Here is a 20,683-nt window from a genome sequence, read left to right as displayed (position 1 = left end):
AAAAGACTGCCAGCAGGACTTTCTGAAGTATTCCTGTAGGCTTTCCTGAGGGATGGCTCGCTTTCCCAGGGACTGCTGGAAACAGGCGAGCGGTCCGTCACATAATGTTCCCTCTCTAGGAAAACATTTGGTAGTAGTTTAAAAAAGAAAACTTTACAGAGCTTAAATAAAGCCAGAGATTAATTTGGTGAACCCTGATGCTGTACATACTTCACTTGGGAGGATTTTGAATTTCCAGTGCTGCTTGGAGTTGCAAGCAATAGGTGCAGGGCTTGCCAGTCATATCCCGGCTTTTTTTTTGCACCACCTGTTTTTTTAAATCAGGTTCTTACTATGGCGCTTTTAAGCACACGGCTAAACACAGCTTTTGTGTTCAGTTCATCTGTATCCGCGTGGTCATGGCACTCACAAAGATACCACAGAATTTGAGTAATCATAAAAGTTACGAAATCCTGGTAATTATGAGAATGGCTTCAATTTCATTCAGTTTTTAAAGTAAACAATTATGGTGTTTTTATTTGTATTCTGGCTTGTAATTATTCAGGGGTCATTTAGCCTGGTTTACCTCTGCAGTCATAAATAATTTAAAAAAAACTTTTTATGGAAAACTGGGTGGTTTTAGAGTTTAAAGAGCATCTTTAAGAAAACATGAAGTACAGTGAAGCGTGTCATTCCATACAGTGGGAGTGACCTCTGTCAGCATTAGTCTGGCTAAAGCAGGCGAAATTATTCTTGATGTCTGTGTAGGGTTTTGTACAAAGTAAATAAATCAATATATTACCTGATTCAGGACAAGCTCAAATACATCTTAATGGTAACTAGAAGACTTAAAATTTCTCATTGGGCTGCAATGGCTGCTAACTCCTGACTGTGCCTGGCCCAGCAGGAAGGGGAAAGGCAAGGCATTGCCAGGCGGCAGAGCAGTGATGCGTGCTGATGTAGCTGGGTGGGCTCCGATCCCCCCCGCCAGGCAAACGGGCATCACCCCTGGCGCCGTTTGAAACTCTTGCTAATAACGTGCATAGATGGATGTCGCTAGGCTCCGTGATAGTACAGCACTGAAGTGCACTGGCAGGGGAAGGTAGGATGTGGTATTTCTTCTGTGGGAAGTTGCTTTCGGACTCAAGGGATGCTCTGCCAGCTCCAGCTAAACCAGTTCAGTTTAAACTGGTGCGTAGAAGTTCAAGCTCGAGTTTTATTTTAGCCTACAGATGACAAAGATATGTTTAAAGATTGCTCAATGCCAATGAGAGAGGTGTTAGAAAAGGACATGCTGCAAACAAAATCATACGGACTTTTGGATAGCTAAAATCTCTCAAAAAATGCAACAGCTGAGCAGGTGGCGATGAAAAACTGGAAATCTGTTGTTCAAGCTGTTCTCTTTCATTTTATACTTAGAGCTGGAGCAAGAACGGTCTTCATGGGTTTTGTTTGTACAGCTCTTGTCACAAAGAAGTCCTGGTCTTGACCAGCCCTTCTAAGCTCTGCAGTAATGTGGTCATTTATTATTAACAGAGAGCAGAGAAGAAGAGGGGACCTCAAATACAGCGTGAGACAACCAAGTGGGGAAATGAAGGCATCAATTATGCATCTGCCGTGTTGATGATGCTCTTACAGAGTAGTTGTTCTCCCCTAAGGGAAGAATCTGCTGAAAGAGCCGAAAGTATTTTCAGAGCCTTCTCTGACAAGGTGACGTCTGCCCAGCTGAGACCTCACCAAGCCCTTTTCTTTAGCCCTTTTCCCTCCCAGGAGGACTCGACGCTTTGGTTAGTCCTGGGCTGGTGCCTGGCCCTAAAAGGAGAGCGCTGCTTGCTCTCCCACTGGGAAGTGGGATCCTGGTTTCCAACCCCACCTCCATGAGTATCTGCACACCCCGGGCACGCTGCAAACAGGGTGCTCTCCTGGCACGGCATCCCAGTGTGCTGAGCCAAAGGGGAGCAGCTTTCTCATTTGCAATTTGTTCCAACCAAAGCTTTTTGATTATCCGTGCCTCGCTTCCATAAACACTGAATCCATGGAAAAATTGAAGTCCAAAATGTGTTTGAATATAGCCTTCAAATCTACATAAAGATAGTGCTATAATTCCACTGGGTTTTGCCGTAGTGATTTACGGTGCCACCAGCTAACTTGATGGAATTACTATATTTTATTGTGTAGGAAAGGGAACACGCTATTTTTTAAAGTATAACTGAATCCCATCACAAATTGCACACAGGCCTGTCCTTTTACATGAAAGTGCCCCTGAGCGTCCGAGTTTAAATTGGCAAAGGAAGAGCAGCTGGGCTGACAAATATGTCAGCTTGTGTCCGATTTTCCCCACCCTGGCCCTAATAAAGAACAAGATACAGGGAATAAAACAGCTGTTTGCTGTGCAGCCGGGGATGGAGAGAGTAATGAAACATGATGCGGAATAAAAGTCAGCTGCGACTTGGCAACTCCCATTTCCTCATAGCAAAGAGGATGACTTAGACTGTATTCAGAATTGTGATATGATAGGTACAGAGTGATACAAACAGTTTTTACAGGCTGTGGTTTCAGAATTGACAAATTGGCATTTTGACTGAGAGGAACTGTGTTTAATCATTAATAGTTTCTTCTAAACATGTTGGAGTTTTATTATTATTGTTTTCCAGGCTGGTATCTAGCAACAAAGACAAACATTTTAAAGACAGCTAAAAGCTGAACTTAAATATAAACACAGTTTTTCTCTACAAAGACTGCAGAGCTAATAGCTTGTACAAACATTTGCAATGACAGCAACACTCAGAAATTTGCTGGTTGGATTTGAAAGTGTCCTTGACCTCCCCGGCAGGGTCCTGAGGCCGGCAGGGTTGCAAAAAGAAACTATTTGCTTCGGGTTTGACTTACACACATTTGGACACGTGCAATGTGCTGTTTCCTGTACTAGAAAAAAGGTGTTGAAGTGGTGCCAGCGTAAAAGAAAACGTTGCTTTTAAAAGGCAGCACAGCGAGCTCCCAGCTGTCCCATAGCTGGGATTTAATTACACAACTGATCAAGTTGCTCCTAAGGTTTTTCGTACGTAAATGTTCTGTTACCTGTAGATCAAGAGCTCCTTGTTATAGTACTTAAGTGCGAGGAAGCGTTGGGATGGAAGCCCACAAAACCAAACCTGCTCTCAGATATATAAACATGTTAATTGTGAAAGATTTGGTTAAAAATAGCAGTAATAAAGGGAAAAGCACCTGTGTAATGTTCATACCTAATTGTATTTAGCAAGGGTGCTGGGTGGTCTGGCATGAGTTGGGGTGGGGTGGGATGGGGAGGAGAGATGTGTACCTCCTTCCCCAGCTTCCTTCATGTGGAAGAGGAAAAGAGCTAAGGGCGTTAGCGCTTCAGGCGGTCGTTGCTTCAGCGCTGGATGTGGTGAAAGGGGTCGGGGCATGCTGCTGCGGGGAGCAGCTCTCACACCCCCTGGCAGCGGGCTCAGGTGCTGACCTCGTGGCAGAAGTCTTCCATCTCTTCCCAGACTTCTCCCCTGTCCCCTCCTGTTCTGTTCCTGCCCCAGCTCCACCGCATGCTCAGCCTGGTCAGCAAAACTATTTGCCTGACCCTCCTGTGTCAGTAGTAGGAACTGGCTTGGTTTTGAAAGCTTAAGCAAAAGGCAAAAAAGCAAAATTTTTCTTCTGGCTCCGTGCAGCGATAAAGTGCAGGCTCACACATGGTCACCAGCACAGTTGGTGATTCAGCTGATGCTTCCATGGCGGTGGTGTGAAAACATGGGCTGAGATGACCAGGAACCCGCTTGTGTGGGCAGCATCTCTATCGAGCCGTACCTGCGTGCTGCCTCTGCTGACAGCAACGATGGCTTCTGGGGACACATCCAGCGAGCTGCAGGGAAATGCCTCTGTCTTCCCAGGTGCACCGAGGGAACGGCCAAAAGGTGTCGGAGAGGGATCAGCAGCTGAGTCCTTCAGCCGGTGCTGCAGGGTAGGCGAGTTGTTGGCGAAGTAAAACCCTCCCTGGGGATGGTGTATGCCTCCAGAGAAACCAGCCAGCTGAGATGTGCAGCAGCTCCAAGCTTGCGTTTGCTTGGGTATGAAGAAGATTGGAGCTAGAAACAGCCCAGAGCAACTTTGGCCGTGTTTTGAGCGTTTTGCTAGGTTTTTGACTCAGCTCGGATAGCAAGTAGCAAGGGCCACCTGAGAGTGTGCTGGTTCACTCTCTGAAGGCAAAGGGGCTCCTCAGAGGAGTGGTAGGTAAGCACCCAGACCTGCCCGTGAGTTAGCAGCCTGACAGTATGGGGGCTGCTTGGCGGAGGTTGCACTAGATGACACTGTTTGCGTTCGCCTTGCGTCTTTCAGTTTCCCTTTCCCCAAATTCCTGTGGTCTGTGTTTCTCATCTTGCCAAGTTCCTGGGAACGCAAGGGATGGGACGTTTGAGTTGGGCAGTGACGTGCATACCTATCGCCTCGGCTCTCCTGTCGGGATGAGCTGGCATCAGGAACCTTCCCCCACCTTCCCTTTTCTCTCCTCAGTGGGTGCCGCTGCTGCTCGGAGGGGGCGCCCAAGGGCTTCTGGCCCGTTTGGGGCAGATGGGGAGTAACTTTGCTGCTAGCTGGAGAAGTGGGAACAGGGCCAAAGGCTTGCCTGTGACACACTTGGCCCGGTTTTATCTCACCATCAGTAGTATATGCCTATTAGTTACCACAAAAATGTTTTCTTTTAATTCCTGTTTATTACCACACAGGAGAGGGGCCATGTACTCTGTTTTGTTTTCATACTTGCAGCCACTCTCTGCTGGGAAGTTTTACCGCTTGAGTGTAGCTAAAAATATTTGTTGTAAACTCATTACAGTTATTTTTCTCCCCCGCATTAAGGGTATACCAAGAAAAGTCAGTAAGGAAATATTTCCAGTTCTGCAGTTCTGGTTTTCAGATGTGACATTTTAAAAATATCATTACAGAATTTAAGATGATGAGTACGTGCAGCTTACTTTTAGGTGGAATAGCAAAATTACCCAAAAAGGTTTTTAAACTATAATTAGAAATCTATACCGTTGTACTCCCAGGAGATTTATCCCTCAATATGCTGACACAAGAAGCATTAATTTTCAATCCTCAGCTGTCAGAGTAGTATTATTGCTCTTTTATGTATGCTGCTTTTAGTTGTTGTTGTTTTTTCTGTCCTCCCACATCTCTGTTACTATGCCTGGATTCTTTTCCCCCCCTGTTTTTGTGGAGAAGTTGCTTGGATCCAGAATTCGACCTTTGACCTGATGTTTCATATATCTGGAAAATGTAACTGTCTGGAAATTTTCCATTTGCTGCTTTCCGCTCAAGTATTTGGGTTGAGAAAAAAAAAAGGAATAAGCAGTCTGCATTAAACCTATGGTCCCTTTCCTTAGGGTTGGAGCGAGCTGTATTCGGGTCAGAGAGGAGGTACCAAGAGGATTTTTGGCCAGATCACTTTCAAATCTATATAATGGGATTGCTCAGCATTCGTTTTTTCCTTTCTTAGGAAGCCAAAAGGATGGAACTTAAACATTGGTTGAAGAGGAGGAAGTAGTGCAGGTGTTCTAGTAAGGACTGCATGATGCCAAAATATAAATAATTAATTTGCAAACACACGCCTGTGGGCATATTGCAAGTATAAGGTCAGGTCCTTATTTTTATCCAGACCTTAAGCAAATCCCTAGTGTGTTTTGACACAAGAAAAGGGTGAGAAGAGAGGTGGTGTGGCCACAGAGGTGCAACGGCAGTGCTTAATGCGCTGTGGAACCCCCCAGCTCAATGCCAGCACAGATGTAGCAGACAGGAGCTCTACAGGGGTTCCAGCATGAGAGGCGTGATTTAGTCAGGCTGGGTAGCCCTGACGAGCTGTATTGCCTGGTATTTCCAGTGTCTCTACAGAGTGCCCTGCAACCATCACTTTGCTTTTTTGTCTGTAGAATTAACCCAACGGGAGTGAAAACTATAGTGTGAAGTAACTCTGAAGCTGCACGTTACAAGTGCGCTATCATCTGTGTTTTGGTTGCATTAGCAAGAGACATCTTGCGGTAACTAATGTGATAATGTGATAGCCCGTAACTTGACAAAACAACCAAGAGCACTTAAGTTGATGTGGTTATTGTGATCAGACAGAAAAAGAGCAACACTTAAGGTATCTCTAAAAGAAAGATGTCCTTTGGGCTTTACCCCAGTGAAGCAGCAAGCACCTCTCAAGCCCTAAAGTTAACACTGTTTTATTTACTGCTTCTTGTGTAAGGTAGTAGGAAGCCAAGGTAAAGTCCCCTCCTTGCTTGCTGGGGACCAGCGTCTTGTAGGGCAAGGGTTTCCTACCTGAGACAGAAAGCTAAACCAGCTCTTCCAGGCTCTGAGCAAGTTAATCCCAGGTGTACAGGTGAGAGAGGGAGAACTGGAATAAAAGCATGTGGGAGGCAGCACCGTTGCTTGGGACTTGGCACGTGTTCCTCTCCTGCGCACTGTAGAAGGGGACGGTGTGGCTGGGCATCCCTCTGAGCCACATGGCTTTTTCTCTGGAATGTGGAGCCCTGGGCACCTGTGCTATCAATTTCAGGGGGAGCACAGGCTCCCCTCCTTCCCTTGTAAGTACCTGTGTAGCAGCACCTGTGCTTTTTGCAGAGCTTAGGCAGGGGCTTGTCACAGGGGCAGAAGAGAATGTGGCCTTTTGAGCTGAATTTTCCACCCCTTGCAGCATTTTGACTTTCTGCAGCAAGGTAACGTTTTGCTTGTGGACAGATGGGAGTCACAGGGTTCAGCCTCCCAAAGTCCTTTCTGGACTTTGGCGCTGCGGTCTATGTGTGACTCCAACAAGCCAAAAGGTGTTTGTGCCTGTATCCTTGTAGAAACCTGGAGGCATTCAGGCAGTCGTACCCGTTCCTGCCATGGTTATCCCAGGAGGATCCACTCCGTCTGCTTCAAGGCAGGAGCCAGCATCCCTCTGAAGTAGCAGCTTCCCAGCCCGTGTAGCTCATTGCCAGCAGGAGGTCCAATTAACATTTTGGAATATTGGCAGTTCCATATGGAAACTACCATTCAGCCGCCTACATTTGAACTTCAGCTTTTTCCTTTCATTTAATTAAAACACAATCAAGTCAATTAGCTCATGACAGAGTTTCCCTAAAGTTAAACTCCAGATGTATGGCAAGGCAAAAGCATTCAGATGCCAATTCATTGTGCTGCTCGGAGGTAGATTATAGCTCTCCCATTTGTCAGTTTATCCACTGGGGATTAGTTGCATTTTTTTCCTTCCAAGTAGAAAATAAAAAGGGAGAAAGAAAAAAGGACCCATCTTTCCATCTGGTTCTGGTCAGAAAAAGTCCATGTAACATTACTGAATTTGAGAGATTTATTGAAAATGACATTGATAGTGTCAGAGTGATTTCTGGTTTTTAATGACCATGTCAAACATTTTACCATGCAGTGTCTTGATTTTTTTCCAGTAAGCTCCAGGAATAAGCAGCTTACCATACTCCATAGCAAGTCGATGAGTTATTGTTCTTGTCACTAAATAGGGATAATACACAGCTGCATAAACATGTTCATTTTTCTGGCATAAACCCCATGATTTCCAACTCTGTGCCCTTTGGCAAGACTGTATAGAAAATCATAACACTGTCAGAAGAGGTTTCGAGGTCTCAGTAAACCAAGATGACTTTTGCAGCACATCCTTGAAGGGCAGCTGGAGGCAGTGAGAGGAAGAGAAAAAATAACTGTACTAGCTAACCGGTAGATAATAAGCATAGAAACCATTCAGACCCAAATCCACGCATAAGGTCACTTTGAACTGAAGCCATTGCGTCTTCTTTTGTGTTTCTTAATTAATTTATGGTTAGATGCGGGAATGCCCCGAGTCACCTGTATTACAACAAAAAGGTTATCCTCACTTAAGGGCAATGTAGTGATCCCATGGTAATACTGCAAGATACCCAATGCTAGTGAAAGTATTGGGTGCTGGTACTACCTTACTGCCTCAGTACAGGTGGAGCACTTGGTTCTGTGCCTTTTCCCTTTCTCTTGAGGGGGAGGAGGAGAGGCTGGAGGCAGACCCTTCCTTCGTCTGGCCACTCCGTGCCTGGTGGGAGAAGGGATTGCAACCTGAAAGGTGCAGCACCCAGAGGGGTGGGGAAAGAAGAGGACTTGCCACTCTGCCGGTACCATCTTCTACTTAATAGCTCCGATGTGAGAAAGAATCCCTTAAATATATATCCCAGTGCTTCAGCAAGGTCAGATCAGTTGTGAAGAATGGTGCTGGTGAGGGGAGCAGAGAGACAGAGGAAAGAAAAGACGTTTCTGACTGCTCATTCAGAAGGTTTAATAGCATCACAATCCTGTTAATAGTTTTTTTTAGTATGAGAAATTTTCAAGTGATACTGTGCATTCTCATCTAAAGTACAGCGACTGGTTTTCTTGCAGAAGATCCATATGCATTGCATCACCCATGATGTATATGAATTCCCTTATCTTCGTAAATAAATGAACTTAGCTTGCCCAGGCACAGCATCGCATTCCTCCTGGTGTTCTCTCTCTTGCTTGTGGCTGAGTGGCCCCAAAACTGCTTTCTGCAGAGGACCGTGACTCCCACCTGTGGTTAGGGAGTTCTTCTTTGGGAAGGGAAAGATGGTAGGTTTCCACGCTATGTCTTCGGGAAGGGGGATGAACCCAAGTCTTTCACCTGCCCTGTGAATGCTCTAGGCAAAAGCATGCTTATTTTTGTGGGCCTGCCGGGATTCAGGCATGCGACATGTGCCGGGCTGTGTAGCACTCTCAGGTTTGTGGCTGGAGTGTCCTGGTGTCCTGGCTGCAGCTGTGAAGCTGATTTGGGTCTGCCTGCCCAGCCCAGTCACCAGCTCCGGCCCCACGCCATAGCCCGCTCCTCGCCCAGCCCTGACACTTCAAGCGTTGGTAGGATTGTGCTGGAGACTACATCACTGAAGTGGCCCGGATCAAAAATAACCTTTTAAAAAAGGAAAGAGGGCGGAAAGGGGGAGGCATTTTTGGTTGGGATCATTCAGAGATCTCCTTGCAATGAAGCCCAGTGAACAGTTGTATTTTTATAACCGAAGGGATGGCATATTTTTTTAGGGTCAGGAATGAGCAGATGGAAGTGCAGAGAAGAAACTTCCCGGGCTGACTTCATCACCAAAGCCGCTCTGCTGTGAAACTCCAGTCTGGGATGCTGGTTTACATACAGAGAAGCAGGGATTTCAGATAGTTTTAATGTCATGAATTACGCCATCTGATCAGAGTTTCTCAGGCTCCCAATAGCACAACTTTTGACATATACACCTAAATTCTGCCTCATTTGTTTTCTTGGATGCCACCCTAAGCGCTTTTTACTCTAGGATCTCAAGAATCTTTGTGAAAAGGATAAACTAATTAAACTTCACTTATTAGCATTAATTCCAGTGTACTTGTATCAGCCTGGAGTCTCTGAAAGACTAAATTAAAATGATTAATGTTTTCCATATCATGCATTGTTGTTGGCCCCACAACACAAAACTCCACTTAAAACACTATTCAGATGAGAACTGTTAAACAGCAATTTTATAAGACGTTCCCTACTAGATTATAAGAAAGTCTATCTAATAAACTTTTTCTTGTCAGGACTAAATGTGAACGCAGAGTAACGTGAGAAAGAATCTTAAAACCCTTCAGATTCAGTAAAGGATTCTTCTACAGAAAAATCTTTTGAGTATACTCCTACTGTAACTAACTACTTAATTAGTCAGGTTTGACCTTTTTAAATCAACAGTGCCTCAAATTACTGGTAGTAAAATACAAGCAAGGATTTTGATCTGTTACCTATTCAAATATGGTTCTACTAGGAAAAGGATAGCATAAGGACATCATGGTGTGGGTTTTTTTTCTCCATGTATCTTGTATTACTCTTAGTATTCAGGCATGAGGTTAGGTTCTTCTCCTGGCTTTCCACTTTCACTGCCAAGAGTAAAAATACAGAGAAGTAAAAATACAGAACAACTTCTGGCATAAATGTAGCCCTCTTTTTCTGATCATGAATTTTCTTTAAGTCAAAGCATTTTCAAAGTGGTCTTACTTCATTCCAGATTGAAAGGCCTGAAACCAGCAGAATCACAGCTATTTACTTCAGAGGAATTTATATTAGACTTGCTTTAAATGATCTGACAGATAGATTTTTGTTGCATTTTGGGTTTGTAAATTTAGTTGTAAGTTCTTACCTGAAGAAGGTGTTAGGATGCATCAGTGCTGACATGAATGTCTAAGTGCCAAAGTGTACCATGCCCCGGGAAAACTGTTAAGAATTCACACACCTGCTTCAGCCACGCAACATCTCTGAAGATCGTTCTCAGCAGAAAAGTGTCTCCTAGGCAGCTACAGAGATCAGCATTGCTTATTGCAAGTAGCCTTCCTAGGGTAAGACGCGTTCAGGCATTTCCGTCTTTGGGTGTTTGTAGGAACATCAGGGTCATCCATAAACTGATCTGATCTTTGCTGGCTGCCCACAAGCTCGGGGAGACGCTATCCTTTTTGTATCCTTCACCTAGCCCAGGGCCTGTGCCAGCATGATTTGACTTCTCAGTGTCTCACTTAGCGTTGTTGTTGGTCTTCTACAACAAGATCTCCTCTTTGCATGATATCAATGTGCATGGTTCATATAATTACTTTCTCGCCCTTCTTAAGTACTCTTTTTATCCTTCAGGTGTAAAATCTACACATAGGGCAAATAACATATACTATGCAGGTAGCATAGTCAAAAGTCCTAATGTCAAACTTAATAATGATGTATGTTGAAGACAATGAATTGACTCACTGGCTTTTTGAGGATGGTGGGGAAAAGGCAGGACTTCAAGACATTGTACAAATAAAAGAATAACACAAGTGACCAAGCTCCTCTAATCTTGGAAAGCGAAGATGTTTCCTTTCATCTCAGGAAAGGCGGTGTATATGTATAACATCTATAATTATTAATTATATGTAAGCTCTCTGAGGTGGAAAATACACCGCTTTGTTCTTAAGTAGTACGTGACCTATAAAGCAAACAGTGTAAATCTTAAACATCAGTTTCCTACTGAGTGTTTCAAAGATGAGGAGTAATAGCTTTTGAAAAGATCTTTCCATAAATGCTCTGAAACATCATTGCTGAAATTGGTTTTTTTCCTAGGCAGTTAATTAATTGGTAAAATGTGCTACCTTATGATTGCTTTTGAATATAAATAAGTCCTTTTTCCTAGAAAAGTTACTTTATCTTAGATTATTTCTGAAATGGATCTATGATGTTTGGCCAGGCTTATTTCTCATTTCCAGATACATATTTGGGTCTTTTTTTCAAATGAAGGAACTGGTACAAGGTCAGTAGTTTAGTAAAGTCCCAGTTATGAGCACTTGTTGAACTCATTTGATGTATCAGCTCCTCATCTTTTATTGTTAGAAGGAGGTAATGTTGAATACTGTTTTCAAAAGTTGCAGTCTTCCCCAACAGAATTATTTACCACTAAATGGATCCCTTTCTTCATATGCTAGCTCATTTGAAGCAGACAGATTTCTTTAGCTAGGATGAATGTCATTATTTGAGACTTAAATATTTTCAGCAGAAGGCAGAGCAGGGACTGATGCAAATCCATGTTTCTCTGTGGGGAGGCACCAGAGGAAAAAAAATTAGATGAGGCTTTTGTGAAAGTGGTTGCCTGTACTAGACTGGACTCCATGACCCAGGAGGATTTGAAAGATCTATGCTTAAAAAGATGGGGCTGTCTGTCACCAGGGTACAGGCTCTTCACATCAATAACCCAGCGTTTCTAAGCCGGTGGAGACAAGAACATGGGTTTTGTCCTGCTGCCTCCTAGGAGCGGGTAGCCTTTCACTCTAATGAGCTGATGGACTGCCTCTGCCAGGGAGATAACGCTTGGCTCCCGTCCCAGGACAAAACTCTTCAGCCACCAGATCCTGGTCTCTGTTCTTCAGCACTTTGCTTGTGATTCTTTGGATTTACTAGCACAGATTTCACAGAGCAACCATGTCTTTCCACATCCCATCCACCATGGGAATCTTGACTGGGCAGGAGCTCGGGAGGTCCCTCAGTCCAGTCCCTCACTGTAGTCCTACTACTAGTAGGACTCTTACTGACAGTAGGTGAGGTCAGCCCTGGCTCACCTGGCTGAGCCTCCAAAACTGCCCCAGACCTGTTCCAGTGCTGTGCCATCTGCCTGCTGGAAGTATTTTCCATATGTCTAAGCTGACTCTCCCCAGCCGCAAGCTGTGGCCTTTGCCCCTTCTTAGATCAACTGGAATTGCCAAGATAAATTGAGCCCTTTAATCTTTGTAACTACTCTCCAAGTAAATGTATTCCTCCCTTAGATCCACAGTTTCCAGCAGAGGCTTCTGTATTCCATAGGGGATTGTACAGCACAGGCAGTGACTGTAAGCCTAAACAAAACTGCGATCCCTAATTTCAGGTGAGGCACCCCCGCAGAGGTCCTTCTGCTGTCCCGTGCCTCTCTCTCCGCAGAGCAGAAGGATGCACAAGTGAGGAAGCTGGGGTTTTGTACTCGTGCAAGGGGTAGACACATCCAGGTCCTTGCCAGAATCTTGGCTTTTTACATTTAAAGCCCATTTGCGTGCCTTTCTTCCATCTTATCTCCATGTTACAGACCAGAAAGTACCCAAGGAAAACACTGAAACAAAAATTTTAAATTCTGATGCATCTGAATAACAGTAATTTATCTTGGAGAAGTTTTCCATCGCTCTGTTCCATCTCTCTGACAGTACAGAATTTATTACATTTTATGGCATTGCTCACTCAGATTTATTGATTTAAATGCTATAATTTTCATACAAATTTATCTCTGCGTTTAACTTCATAGACTTCAATGAAGTTACACAATGGATCTTTTTTCCCAGTACTTTATTTCAAGACACTGGAAATAAAGTTTCTTGGACTCTGATTGCATTACATCAGCTTTCTCACAGAAAAGATTTTTTTTTTTTTTAGCATCCTGGATCAATCTAAAGTCTAGGACAAATATAGGACTCATTAAATGCCATTTGTCTGAGAAACAGAATAATAAGATTGCACCATGATGTTATGTGTCTGAATATGTATCTTTTTAGCAGCTAGGACACAGGACCAGGATTCAGGAAGCCATTTGGCAAACATAAAATAAAGCATTTAACAATTCTGTGCTTCATATTTTCCATCTGTAAAATGGGGACAGTCATATTTCCTTCCTTGGATAGCACTTGCTGATTTAATGATCTATGATTATCATTGCTACTGTTGACAGTGGCATCAACTCTGTTCCGAATTGGTTATAATTAGAATGTTTAGATGAATGAAAGCAATTATGGAGCCCTTATGCCGCAAACATTTGAGCCTGTGATTAATTTTATGTACGTAAGGAAGCGCACTTACTTCAGTGAAGCTGCTCACGTGAATAAAATTAAACGCATTTGAAGTGTTTGCAGGACCACGAATGGAAGGGTCTAAGAAACCTCAGTTCTTAAATAGAAATTGATAATAGCAGACTTCTCAGAAATTTAGGGGGAATTTATTTTAACTGTATGCTACGGCATGTTGTGGAATGCGTCTTCATTTGGTTCACGAAACTCGATGTTATGGCTATCGATGATAAATATTGGCTTTCTTATCACTCAATATGTTTTTGCAGAAAAGTAATCCTTCGTTAAATTTAACATAAGCCCAAAAGCTTATTGTTAAATACGTTTTGTTAACAAGAAGCCTGACTCACACCAGGCTGTGCTGTGAATGACTGATTACCAGGGATATCAAACAGACCTATTTCCATTCCACTGCCAGAAGAGTTATCTTTAGAGCTCATTTAAGACAGGATTCGTTTTACTCAAAAGAAATAGTTTATGTTTTTACATTGTAAGGGTTTTGTTTTCTATATGATGACAGCTAGTTATTCAGCTTTACCAAAGATAGGGAAAAAGTCACCCAAATATGTGTCGAAAGAAATTCTCTAGTAGCAATGAGAAGCCGCAGAAGCGTGCAGACGTGCCAGATGCATGTCGTGAGAAGCAAGTTCTGGCCTGCTGCTGAGGTGCCGGGCGGCAGTGAAGCCCAGGGCTAGCTGAGGAGGGGGCTGGCTTGTGGCCACGGCCCCAGTCCTTTGGCTGCCTTCTGGAACAGACCCATGGACCCATGCACAGCCCATTGCAATCCGATAGTAGAGGAGTTTAGCTGTTGGCTACCATTTTGTTTTCCATCCTTCAGTTACCTTTACTTTTCTTCTTTATACAGTTGATGGTTTGGATAAGGCTTCAATCGCTAACTCCGATGGACCAGCTCCAGGATCCCAAACTCCCCCCTTCAAGAGGAAGGGCAAACTCTCCACCATTGGTAAAATCTTTAAACCTTGGAAATGGCGGAAGAAGAAGACTAGTGACAAATTCAGAGAAACGTCAGCAGGTATGCCTGTGGCCCTTTGGGGGCAAATAAGAGAAAACACTGTGATGCCTTTGCAGAGTAATATGGGGAAAGCTCTTGGAGCTTGTTCGATGTCAGGGATTATTTAGGCACAGTATTTGACATACAGAAAAAGAGTCCGATCCTTGGCAAGGAAAAACCTAACCTTGTTCAGCTTCTGTCCTGAACCTATCACCAAAAATATGCAGTTTATTTGTTTACTCTACACTATATATGATCTTCTTTTAATGATGACAGTGCCCTTTTTTTAACTAAGAAACACTAAGCTCGATATTATGTACTGTCAAATATATTGGAAATGTCTCTGTCCTCCTAATAGTCAGTGACTTGGATTATGAAACAAACCTTGCCTTTATGGGGGCAGAAGTTTAGTGTGTTCAGAGGCAAGAAGCAGACGCGGCCATGCCCAGCAGAAGAACAAGGATGAGCTTTGCGACCACTGCCTTCATGCAGGCTGCTCTGCCCCTTTACTCCCACGTTGGCAAGACTTGAAGAATGGTCTGAAATAAAATGCTGTGATTGAATCATATTCCTCCTGAAAAAGAGGAGGAATGAGGGCTGGGTTTCAGTTAGCTAAACACAATTGCTTGGTGCCACCTGAGATGCTCTGGGATGTCCTGGCTGCTCTCCCAGAAGGTTCTGCATCATATTTGCCACCATCCCTGTGCAGACATCTCCAAAACCCTGGGGCATCTCAAGTGGCTGTAGGAACCAACATTTAGGAAACTGAATGCCACCCTGCATATATGTGTGTCTGTCTGTCTGTGTCACAGCTCCAGCCAAGCTTTCTCCAGAAACTTCTGTTTTGGGATTCAGACGTTTGATGCTGTGCTTTTCTAAACTTGAGCCTAATCAGATTCCAGGGAGCATCTATGAGCTCTTCAGATTCATTACCACAGTGCAAGCCCTCTGCCCACTGTCTTCCCTAGCTCTAGGCAATAAAACCAACACTGATCTCCTGAAGTGTCCTCAGTAGGCTCTCCTGAACTCTTAGCAGTACACTGCTTGGCACGTTAAACTCATAGCAACCCCTGACAAGTACAGCAAGGAACTCTGGTTTTGCAGCATAACACCTAAAACATGATTTATTTACACAAAAGGCAAAAAGAAGCCATCTTCTCTTGGGCCATCATCACCAGCTGAAGTTTTGGGCGTCTTTCTGAGACACTTGTCTCAGTCTCTGTTGTCTTTTTTTTTATTTTTTTTTTTTATTTTTTTCCTGGGTACCCTGCAACAAAACCCCCACAATTTCTTCCACTACTGCAATCAAAAAAATCCCCTCAGCCTGCTATCTCCTTCACTGCTTCCAGTTTCCTTCAGCTTCCCCAGTACTTTTATCATATTGCTAGAGCAAAATTATTTCTAGTTAATGACTGCTGAATGTTCTGCCGCTACTGTTGGACAGGTATGTGATTTTATAAGCAGTAAATTCTCCAGAATAATCACCGTTCATAAGCTGTGTGTACAGTGATTCCCCAAACTGCCACAACGTACTAGTGTGTATTACATTATCATGCCATTAAATAATAATGCATGTGTCATTTTGCACTTATTTTTTACAAATCAGTGTTTTGGTAAATTGATGTTAAATACAGTATGTCTTATGTTGTACTGTATGTTTCTTTAGGGGGCCTCAATCCAGTCTTACAAGCACATGTCTGTATTTCTTTTACGAAAGGAGGAAATGGGGCACGAAGAAATTAAGGTTAACATTGCCAAAAGTGCCTTCATAGTTACTTGCTTGTACATAATTTGCCAGGTTTTTTTGTGATGGTGTGGTCCCTCAAGTCATTCAGGGGTGTGGAGAGCCCACAGTTCCCATTGGCACTGACTTCAGCTGGAGTTATTAAGGACAATTTATCTCAAGTTGAGCACCTGAAAAATGGAGATGCCTAACAGTAGGTGTAATGGTCAGAAAACATTAAATAATTTTGGAACTGTAATGAAAATCAAGCTTTAAAATTATGCTATAGATACAAATAGACAAACTTTGAGCCACAAAATACCTTTTTTGGTGCCATACAGCTACAGTAGTTTGTAATAAGGGTTGTTATACACAGTGTGTAATGTTTTGCATTCCGAGTCTCTGGTTTTGCCACTGTGTGCTCTCCATGCATAGCTCCATTTCTTACTCCTAAGGAAAAGGTAATTATTGGGAAGCAGTGTCCATCTTAACTACCTGAAAACTAATTTTCAAGTGATAATTTGTCTTCCCAGTTCTCATAGCTCTGTCTGTTTACTTCCACTGCTTCCTGTGTACTGGCACCAGTTTTGTGACGAGTGGATCACAAACCTGATCCACCTAAAAACAAATCCAGCAAAACATGACAAGAAGTATGTTTTACCCTTCTGCAAAGGTTACCACTTGGATTTGTATCCCAGCATTGCGATTACTTTCAATAAAGCACAATGAAGCAGAGAGGAAGAACAAAGCCACTCTTTTGGATGACTTCTTAAAATTTAGACAACCTTATTTTTTTCATTTCAGCTGTGGTTTTGCAGCACTCCCTTTCAGGTCTGGAAACTAGAAGAGTAACATAGACCTCCTTGCCGTCTTTTCAAAGTAAAAGCTTTATTTTGTGATCAATCTTTTCTTGAAACTGGAGAAACAAACAGAAATCCATAAAAGTTGGGAGAATTTGCGTGACAAATTGGCAAAAGAACAACAGAGTTGATGGGGAAAGAGAAGTGTAGTCCATAGATCATGTAAGTGGGAGCTCTTTTGGTCAATTGAATACATGATTACATATAATTATATATTGAAAAGTGGAAGTTAATTATCCACACAGTGAAGTATCTCTGTAAATGGTATAGAGGATGGGAAAAGTTCAGTGCAGGAGGAGGTAACACTTAGTTGACCAATTGAAGCCCCCGCTCTAAGTCCAGTCACAAGACTTTATATTTAATAGTTCTTTGTGGCAAAAAGCTAACACAATTGATTCACTAAGTGCTTAATGTATCTTGTGTATCGAAAAGTATCATCTTCTATATAGACTTTTAAATTATCCTGAAAAACCTTTCATTTTTTACTTCATTGTTTAGCAAGCATCCTGCTAGATAACCATGTCATACGTACTCAAGCTTTTACACGGTAAAGACTGCTATTCTATTTAATAACATAACATAAAACAGACAATAAAACACAAACCCATTCTAATGCTCTGAATTATGTGAACTACAGTATTTCAGTGCCTATGTAGTTTGTCTGAGTAGTTTGAATCTACAGAATTCAATGCATGTCTTGGTGAACAGAACTTAAGATGTTATACAGGAGGTTTGGGAATTTTTGATATTTTTTTGTTTTTCAGTAGATTGGGTTTTTTTCTCTAAGGATGCTCTATTTTTAATAAAGTTCTGCTTATCCATCCTGCTACACTGTAAAATTTGATACTTTTGTATTATTTTATACATTTAACTTCTATTTGTATGTCCCAGTTTACATGCATTTTGACAACCATCACAATATTTAGTGCTTTCTTTCCCCTTAAAATGAAACTCTGGGAGTTCTGTAATATCTGAAAATCTTGACTTTCACCTCAAAACCAGCAAGACTGGCTCACTAAGCTAGGGAGAAGGAAAGAAAGTAAACCTGGATGATATGAATTGTAAGAGTTCTAAAAATAAATAGAAGGTTTCCAAATTATTTTCCCACTAAATTTTGTATGAGAGTTCTACCCCGTGTGACTCTCTTAAGATGTGGCCTACAAATTCAGGCATTTGGCTATACGACAGTGGTACAAGAACGGTTCTCGGAGCTTTTGTGTTGAGAAGGAAGAATGTATCCAAGTACTGATTAATCTGTACAGAGCAAAGAGGTAGGAGTACATCTTCAAGGCAAATACAGTTCTAGTCTTGCTTAGGTGTTATTTCTGTTTACCCTTCAATCTACATACAAAGCTTTTTCTTACAAGTCTGGCTGTACTTTCCGTCCTATGCCAGCAGCTGGCTGTGGGCTGGGTAGATCTTTCATTCATGCAGCTTGCCCAGTAGTAGCACTAGTAGTGCTCGTAGGGGTGGACCAGAATAAGTCATTTATGTATGGACTTCCAATGCCCTCCTGCAGTTCCTCCTCTGGCTTGGCCAGAAATGCGGGTGACCTCCACACGTATTCCCTTATAGAGAATAATAGGCATAAATTGTGCTGTTCTTTTGGGTTGTGTCCCTAGAAACCCCAGATACAGACAGGGTGCCGGCCCCAGCTGCATCGTTAATAGGCTGTAGCTGTTCAGTGCAAATCAGGTTAGCTTGTAGTGAAAGTGTACCTTTACATGCTTAAGGACTATTTCACTGTCAGGAAGCCCCAGAGCTGTAGGGAGATACTAATTTGCTTTTAAACTCTATGTATGTAAGGTATGGAATCACTTACATTTGTCTGTGTGCTTCCTGTGAGGCTGGAATTTGAAAAGAAAACTAGTTTGGACTGCATTTATCCTGCCTCAGATGGTAGTTGGGGGGCGGGGAGGGGGAATTAAAAATAGTTATCCCCCTATTTCTTGAGGAAACAGACCCAGGACCAATGGAGATGGAGAAGATGCTTTTACTTGGCAAGTTGCCCCTTGCTGCATGCTAACTGACACAGCAGAAGAAACTTGCTTATCTAACTTGGGAAAAAAATGGGAAAACATCCATAGAAAATAAAAATCCTACAGGAAATCCTCTACCTCAGAGTGCTTGATCAGAGGTGCATTTACATTACAGAACAGGGTACATGTATGTACGCGTGTGTGCGTGCGTCACATGCAGGAAGCCGGTTTCCTGGCCTGAGGCCATGGGACACTACGACGATCGTCACATTTATTGCCTGTTCTCTTAACAGGGCTACAACTTGATAAATCTGCTTGCAGCTGAAGAAAGAGTTTCTTCTGAGACAGAATGTGGGCTATTGGTTTATCTGGGTTTTCAATAGGCTTTTTGAAATAGGTTCTTGCTACAGCCTTGCCAGGGCATGTACCCATGAGGTGCTTTGAGAAAATCTCACGTGACCCTTACACTAGCAACTGAAAGATGTTCATAAACAGCAAATACCACAGACATCAAAAAAAGATGGAGGACTAGATGCGGTAGTATTTGTGCCGATGTGGGAATGATGGTTGGAATTTTTCCCTTTAGCAACATATTTTCCATGCTGTATCTCAGAAAATCTGTTCTCTGGGCACTGGCTGTATACTTTCTGCCTAGAGGGCTTTCAAAATTGAGTAAAAACAAACAGAAAATGGCATCATCTCAAGGGTTTCTCCCCTCCGCAATGTTTTGCTGTGAAGGAAAAGAAGGCAGCAGTTTACGTCTTGGCACGAAGTAGATGCCACTTCAAAGCTCCACTGCAAGACTATTTGCAGACAGGGAGCAGAAGGCGATTTTAGCTCTTACTAGGTCAGAGAAAAATTAAATATCTGAATTCTCTCGAGCTTCTCTTGGAAGAGCAAAACTAAAGACTGGCGAATATCCAGAATCTCACAGCACTCTTTGTGTCAGAGAACGGATTTTAAGACTGCCTGAGGTTTGTAGCTGCTGAATGTCACTGAGCAGTCTCTTTTGAGGCCATAGGGAGGAAGGGATGGAAACTGCTTTTTGAGGTAAACTGTTCTTATGATTAGTGTTACATATTTGTACTGGGCTAAAAATACAAATGTTTGTGGGATCCCTTGGACGAGTAAGATTTACTCGAGTAAACGAGGGCTGCATACAGTGTGATAAATTCACATGCTTGCTGGCAGTTACACCTGAGGTCCGGGCAAGCTTTGCTTTCAACTGCAGTAGGGGAAGGATTTTGACATGGGGTTTTTTGAGTCTGCTGGAGCATGATGTCTGAGAGTGGAGCCCCCCTCACGTCAGCCTTCCTCAGCAGGCAAGGGACTGACTTGTTTGCATAATCGATCTCAATAAGTACAGGTGTACAAATGGAGAAATTGTTATTTCCATTTTATTATTGCTTAATGTTATAAATAATATGTTGATGTTAATGTTGAAATGTTATGTATGTTCACACTTCTGTATATACACATATATATCTATATATATCACAGACATACGTTAAGATATATATATTCACAGATATATATGTACACACACATTATTATATACACATATGACAGCAAAGATCTGTAGTAATAAGATCAGCTGGTCACTCAGCTTAAGGATGTCCACGTGACAGTGGTACAGCTAAACAGTATTTATCATATATTTGTTCCAGGATAGTACTAGTCGTCTACTTCTGAGTGGGGAATAGGTAATAACTTGTAGGAACAGAGATTGCAAAAACGACGGTCAGCAGGA

General features: G+C 42.7%; 1 protein-coding gene across 1 annotated transcript in view; it reads left to right on the top strand.

Annotated features, from left to right (window-relative positions):
• PHACTR2 (phosphatase and actin regulator 2) overlaps window positions 1-20,683 on the top strand; it is a 153,753-nt gene that overhangs the window by 81,937 nt on the left and 51,133 nt on the right. Inside the window, exon 2 of the mRNA XM_035899905.1 lies at window positions 14,225-14,392. Coding sequence (XP_035755798.1) covers window positions 14,225-14,392 — 168 coding nt within the window. The remainder of the gene's footprint in view (window positions 1-14,224; window positions 14,393-20,683) is intronic.

This window comes from Egretta garzetta, unplaced genomic scaffold, assembly GCF_000687185.1.
Source record: "Egretta garzetta isolate BGI_Z169 unplaced genomic scaffold, ASM68718v1 scaffold397, whole genome shotgun sequence".
NCBI classification, from domain to species: Eukaryota; Metazoa; Chordata; class Aves; order Pelecaniformes; family Ardeidae; genus Egretta; species Egretta garzetta.
This window is presented reverse-complemented; position numbering and strand designations above follow the sequence as displayed.